At 49.6% G+C, this 7,079-nt stretch overlaps 1 protein-coding gene across 1 annotated transcript in view; it reads left to right on the top strand.

Moving 5' to 3' along the window:
• GCH1 (GTP cyclohydrolase 1) overlaps positions 1-4,682 on the top strand; it is a gene marked incomplete at its 5' end in the record, with an annotated part of 42,290 nt that extends 37,608 nt beyond the window's left edge. Inside the window, 2 exons of the mRNA XM_019518342.1 lie at positions 1,436-1,520; positions 2,206-4,682. Coding sequence (XP_019373887.1) covers positions 1,436-1,520; positions 2,206-2,332 — 212 coding nt within the window. The remainder of the gene's footprint in view (positions 1-1,435; positions 1,521-2,205) is intronic.
• Between the last annotated feature and the right edge of the window lie 2,397 nt (positions 4,683-7,079).

The following is a 7,079-nucleotide window of genomic DNA, read 5'->3' as shown; positions in this document are numbered from 1 at the left end:
TCCCTCTTCCCCTTCTTGAAGATGGGGACCACATTTGCTACCTTCCAATCATCTGGCACAGTCCTAAACTGCTACTTGAGACGGCTCTTCATAACATCCAAGTTAAATTGCAGCACGGCAGATTTTAAGCCTATCACTTCTTGTCCTGTCCCCCCGTGGCTAAAGAAAAAACCCAGTTCATCACCATCTTCTTTAGAATGACCCTTCTTTGTATTTGAAGACCGTCCTCAAATCCCCACTCAGTGTTCACATCTCTGGGTTAAATGATCTAATTTATCCTCATAAGAGAACCTCAGGCTGTGGTAGTAGTCTCTACTGCCTGGAGGAAGATGACCACTTTTGACACGCTGGTAGGGCTTTTGCAGCAGGGCTGTATGTGGCCAAAGTGTAAGCACATTAGGGGGAAAATGCTCTGAGTTGGCAGGACAGGCATTTGTAGTTGTGTGCTGTGTTGCCTGCCTTGTCCAAAATCTTACCACTAGCTCAGGCATTTCTATGAACCATGTAACTATTGAAATGGAGGGTATCCTTAGGGCTGTATGCTCTCGGTTCCTTTTTTTGTTTCCTACTCCTCTTCTCTCGTGGAGCTGTTGACCCTAAATCCCACCTGCTCTTCTGGTCAGCGGAAACCAGGGGGTTGCATTTGGGCCTGGCCAAGGGTAGGTTTGACCGCCCTGACCCAACATTTGTACCTTCCCTCAGCCTGTTCTTGACAGTGGGGCTCTCAAAAGACAATGCCGAGGTACCCAGCATCATGGTGACAGCCCCTTTCTCCAGGCTGTGGGAGCTCCCAGCTGTGGGAGCACCCTGCACACCCGCCACGGCTGGAAAATCATTTCTGCGGTGACCTGCCAACCCCAAGGGTGTCTTCATGTACCCCTCCCAGGAGGACAGATCTCCCCACCCTGGGGGTTTCAAGCACCCCCAGGACTGGGAGATGGTAGCCATGCCCTGCATGCTGCTGGGACCCTGGGTCCCGGTAGCTGCAGGGTGCTACCAGGACCCCGAGTCTGCACTTGCCGGGGCTGAGAGTCCCCAACGGTTCTGGGACTCAGACAGGGCTCCCCCAAAGCTGGCAGGGCTCCCAGCTGCAGGGGAAGTCCAGTGCCAATTAAAGCTTGATGGCGACCAGCTATAAAGTTAGTACACGTTTTCAAGGTCTAACATTATAGCCGCTTGGAGCTTTTTATTGTGTGATAAGTACCATGCACGTGCAGCTGGTCTCAAGGTAATTGCACAGTTAACCAGTCAGTTGTGCAGTACTGTAAATGTGTCGAGGGGTCCTTAAGCTCGATAGCCAGGAAGTGCAGGGATACGGAGGAATTCCCTTATTTAATAGTGCCCCCTTTCCCGTGCACAAGGTACAGATCCAACAGCAGGGGGGTGGCTGGCATTTCTGTGCCTAATTCTTCTCGTGTCCCTGTTGTGTCCGCAGTCCAGGAGCGCCTTACCAAACAAATTGCAGTAGCCATCACCGAAGCCTTACAGCCCGCTGGCGTCGGAGTGGTTATCGAAGCAACGTAAGTCGCCGCGAGCCGTTCTTCTCTATAGTGACAGGCCAGGACTCCGGATGGGCTGTGCTTATAAAGAAGGCCCTTCGGTCTATATGTTGCACATCTGCTATTCCTTGCATCACGTGTCTCTGTCAAAGTGGGGTACGCAGTCTAGCCATGTGACAGCTCTGCTCATGAGCCGGCACCTCCGCAAGGGCACGCGGCATGGGCTGCATCTCAGCTAGTCAGCATGCTGCTGGATTAGAGCCCCGTGCGGGGAGGGGGGTGGTGGCTATCTCTTATCTTATGCAGCGGTGGCAGCTGCCTGCTTAGCCAGCAGTCCTAAATAAACCTGGATCCAAATTCTGCCCTCGTTAAAAGCTAAGTATGTTCTGCAGCAGGACTCAGCTCGTGTTTCTGAACAGGTATGTTGCTGCATTTTTAGCCGTGCATTTAAACGATGCCAGGCTTGCAGGCTGTTGATCAAGAGAAGTAGACCTTCCAAGTCCAGTGCATTTGGAAACCTGACTATTCAGGCTCCTTGCAAAACGCTGACTTAGATGCTTTCAACAGACCCATTTGCCTGAAGAGTGGGTTAGTTCTCTGCAAATGGTCATTGGGGTTAAACGTGGCCCTGGAAAACAGCCGCTTGTCATAGCCCACATAGAGCAAGCCAGCCCGATTCACATGGCACCTCTTTCATTTCTGCTAGGCACATGTGCATGGTAATGCGTGGGGTCCAGAAGATGAACAGTAAAACAGTGACTAGCACAATGCTGGGCGTATTCCGGGAGGATCCAAAGACTCGCGAGGAATTCTTGTCGCTCATCAGAAGCTGAAACAGTGCCGTTCTCTGAATGCACTCTCCCCGGTCGTGCCGTCCCGTGTCCGTCTGTCCCTCACCATTTGTACATCTGATTTTTAAACCGAGCTGTTGTGAGTTGTTGTCCTAACTTGTGCAGTATGAGGCTTGCCCGCAAGCCCAAATGTAACAATGAGGTAGGTCCTGTGAATCTCTAAACTGTCTCTCATGTCACAGGGGAACACAGCTCCCAGTAGTTTTTAATTATGCTGTCTCCCGTCTACAACACAAAATCGACCGCCATCGGAAGAAGCAGCAGAGGGGTGGGAAAGAAGAGCCTGTTTCTAATGTAAAACTGTCTTTGGTAAATGAAGTACAGTGCAACATAGGAAATACTGAAAGGCTGCAGAGTTTTTTGCAAGGTCACGTACATGCATCAATGCCTGAACAGAAAGCTCCTGAATTCTCTCCCAGGACAATTCAGGACTCCTACAGTAACTTTAATTGCAACTCTTCTGCTGTGTCTTGTATCGGTCTCTGAACGTGTATGTTATACCTCTTCGTGTGACCCGAGTCTGTTGAGGATGTGTATTTTGTTAGCATTCGCCTGCCTCCTTCTGTTGTTTTATGGTGAATTAAAGACGCTTGTTTTCTAGTCTCTTACCTTGCAGGGAATTAATTTCTAAACAATTCAGGGGTACAGTCTTACCTGTCTTCAGGGTTTTACGCACCTTCCTCTGCCTCAGCGTGAGAAGATTTTACCAGTCAAAGTTTAATTTATTTTTTTTTAAAGGAATCTTTATACAACCCGCTGTTGAGTTGGCAAGGGAGCTAATGAATCCAAAGAGGTTTTTTGACCACTTTATCTTGTTGAATTTGCCTCCTTGGATTTTTCGATGGGCTGATTGGACTAGACTGACAGTTTCCTTTTAGAATATTTCAAGTTTCCAGTTCATTGGGCCAAAGCTTTGGGAAGGAGCTTTCTAACACTGCCCACTCTCCATGTCCTTTCTGAGAGAGTGTAATTCTGTGGCAGGGACCCTTGTAAATGCACTGGCATCGCTGTTCAGTTGGCCTCTTGTATAGGGATGATCGAGCCACGTATTTCCAGGGACATCAAACACATGTTAAACCTCAGCATGGAAAAACAGGCAGCGAACTGCACTGGATCTAGTTGATTAAATCCTTAGGAAAGAATTAATGAGTACTCTGTGACTCTTTAATTGGGACAATGCACAAACCACTCCCTCCCCTTGTTTCTAGAACTAGCAAAAAATACGCTTGTGCATACTTTATTATTATTATTATTATAGGACCACAGTTTAATTTTAATATGGCACAATATATGCTTCTGGCTGTGACTATATGGAGTCCACCATGTGCTCACCTCCCTGGTAAATCTTGGTTTTACAAGCTGGAGTGTCCTGACCCAGCACACATTTTTGCCTCTCTTTTCTCAACCTTTACTAGAAGCAAAGTGAAAAATGCCAGGCTTAGTTTCCATCAGGCCTGGAGCTTTACAGCAGGGTGACCGTGAGGACTAAAAGGGTGGCCTTCCCTTATTACATCTCTGTAATTGCCAGCACCACTCACTGCCAGTAATTTCCAGAAACACACTGAAGATGTCTCTGCTTAATTACATCAGCTGGGATTTGTCATTCAATGCACTGTACAGGATATGGTGTTCGGTCTGAAAACACTAATCTCACTACTGCCAGGGTGGACACACTCAATGCATTGCTCTGTGGCACTTGAACTGTCCTGGGCCTACTTTGTTGTTCACACATGCACACAAAGTCACTTTATTTTATTTTGTTTTAATGAAAACTCTCAATTTCTACTGACTCTGAGAGCAGAATTTGACTTTTGAGTTTAATATATTTGTATTAGTTTTTGGTTTAAAAGCCTTAAGTCATACTTGTCTGGAATTCAGAGGAAGATTTTTTTTTTCCTTTTTTTTTCTTTTTGTCTTAGCAACTTCAGAACATTTTTAAGGACCAAAGATACATGCGCACTGCTACTTTCCTGGACTCGCTTTCATTTGGTTGCAACCGCCTGTCTCTTGCAAAGCATTGTCTTGCACCTGAGATAACAGAATGGGCTGGGTGTTAGCTATTTATCCAGGATAAAGTTCTCACTATGGCACCAGGCTTTGGTATTTTATTTCAACATCATCTGTAGTCTTGGGAACATACCTCTATTTGTATGCGTGGCCTTGGATTTTGTTCAGACTTTTGTAGGCTATGGTGAGTTTTAGAATACCGTGTGTTTGATGATAATGAGCTTTAACTACATCCAGTGTATATATGTATAGGGCATAACAGTCTGCTGTTGTACTGCATACAAGTCTATTGTACCAACACATTAAAGTGCAGTATTATCCTTTGCAGAGTTGTTGTTGTTTGCGAGTCTGTGCAGTGATGACATCCAGCCCCTTCTCGGAGAGCAGTTTCTGTGGCGGCACGTGCCTCTGCGTTCGCTAGGGTGGGGGTAGACACAGCACCTGTCCAAAGCAGTCTTCTCTCCTCCTATGGCATCCCTTTTAAGTTACTCTTGAGCAACAAGTTCAGGTATAATATGCATCTTGTCGCTCTGCAGACCTCCTTCAGCCCCTTTATAGTGTACATCTGACTGAGCATAGGCAGCCAGTGACCTGGTGACTTCAGCTGGATGTGGATAAAGCCCCCAGGGGGGCTGAAATTTGGACCTGGGGGCAGGATTTACAGTCCCAGGGCTGTGTGGTGATGCAATGACACTCTACCCTCTCCATGCTCCTGGAAGTGGACTTCCCCTGGTGCCAAATCTAGCCCCAAAGCAGGGCTGGCCTCCAAGCAACTAACTGCATGCTGCAGAGGCTGGCACTGCTCGGGCACATTGGGCGTCTCATCCCTGCTGGAGGCAGGTGCTATGGGGAGGATGGGGTCCGGTGGCCTGGGTGGGCACAGCTGCAGGGAGACTAGTGCTGCCCTAGCATAGTAGCTCACAAAAATTGACCTCTCCAGAAAAGAAGACTTGACTGATCTAGCCTGGGACTGGAGGGGCCATAGAGACCAGTCTCTTGTGCTCCAAGGTAACTATTGACCCAAGAAATCCGACTGGCGACATCAAAACCCTCGTGCTGCCAAAATAGTGGAAGGGAAACCACTGCCAGTGTCATGCCTCTGATCAGTCTTGTGAATGTGACAGGGTTTCTTCAGTATCGCTGTGGCCCTGTTTAATAAACAGATTATCCACCTCTGCACGTACTGCAGCCATGTCTGTGCCTACATATTACTCACTTTGCAGTTTTTTAATTATGCCTGTTTCCACACGGCTGTCTTTGGTGGATGAGAGCACCTACAGGCCTTCCTCAGAGGTTTACTTCTCCATCTGTTTAGTGCTACCTTTGCCACTGCTCTGCACAGCCCATCCCTCAGGGTTTTCAGTGATGTATAGGCTCCTAGCAGCTATTTCTCCTAATGACACCTTGCTTCTTTGCGTTCCCCCCTGCCTCCTCCAAGTTTTTCAGTGCGAGCGTTTGCAATTTTGTGCCATCTACAATGATCTGCTGCCTTAGGGAGCACTTGAAAGAGCGATGCATCTGGGATCAGTCATCCTCAAGAGGCACCTGGTCACAGGATGCTAGTTCTCGAAGCTCAAGTTTTACTTCCAGGTGGTGCGTGCTCATTTGTATTGCAACAGTGCTTACAGGCACAACCTCAGAGCAGGGGCCAACTATGTTAGACGTAACCCAGCCATTGACATCAGGGGTGGGCAAAATATGGCCCACCAGGCACTTTCATCTGGCCCCCCAACAAAATGCGCCCTGCCCAGCCCATCTGCCCACGAGGGTGGGAGTGAGGTGCCCACATGTACAAGCCCCCGACATACCCTATTGGGCCTTGCTCCCACCCTTGTGGGTGGAAGGGCTCTGCCCAGCCAGCTGCTTCCCGGTGGGGCTCCTGCTCGCTTAGGGCAGCAGGTAGGGAAGCAGTGGGGCTGGTGCAGGGTGCAGTTGCAGCTGGGCAGAAACGGGAGCACAGCATGGAGCCAGCTCAGCTGGGCAGGGTGCAGATGGGAGGGTATAGGGGACCCTCCCCCTCGCATGGCATGCAGCCCCGGCTGCCAGCAGCAGGCAGGGAGGTCAGGGCTCAGCGCTGGCTGTTTCCATTGCAGGGGCTCCGCACTGCATGCTTGCTGCTCCAGCACTTGCAGGAGGAAAGCCCTGTGCTGGACTCTGCGGGGAAGCAGGGGCTGGGGCTCCCTCCACTCCCAGCAGTGTAGGGACCTGTGCAGCAGGGAGCGGGGGAAGCAGCAGGTTCCAGTGCAGGGCTTCCCCGCCTTCGAGTGCTGGAGCTGCAGGTGTGTGGTGTGGAGCCCCAGTGATAGGACAGGCTCCTCTCCCTCCTCCCATGCAGCACTGGCTGGAGCTGTGCCTGCACGGGGCACGAGCACCCTACGTCCCCGTCTGCTGCTGCTGCTGCCAGGCAGTGGGGACTGTACCCCAGGGGGGAGGGAGTGGGGAGGGGTCCCTACAACCCCCACCCTCCCTCACACCCCACACACCCTGCCCCAACACCCATCAACATATACATACACCCCAACATATCCTATGCCCCCCTACACCCCATCTCACACACACAATATAAAAGTGACACTTTATTTTTGGGTTATTATGCAATCCCTTCTATATACAGTGCACAATCACAAGTCATGACAAATGTTTTTTGTAATAAAATATGTTATAGCAGGTGTTTGACTTCTAGTGTACGATTTGGTTTTTTTCTGGTTCTAAGATGGCAGCC

This window comes from Gavialis gangeticus, unplaced genomic scaffold (genome assembly GCF_001723915.1).
Source record: "Gavialis gangeticus isolate Ggan-Ray unplaced genomic scaffold, GavGan_comp1, whole genome shotgun sequence".
In the NCBI taxonomy this organism is placed as follows: domain Eukaryota; kingdom Metazoa; phylum Chordata; order Crocodylia; family Gavialidae; genus Gavialis; species Gavialis gangeticus.
Note: the sequence above shows the minus strand (reverse complement) of the source record. Positions and strands in the feature narration are given on the sequence as shown.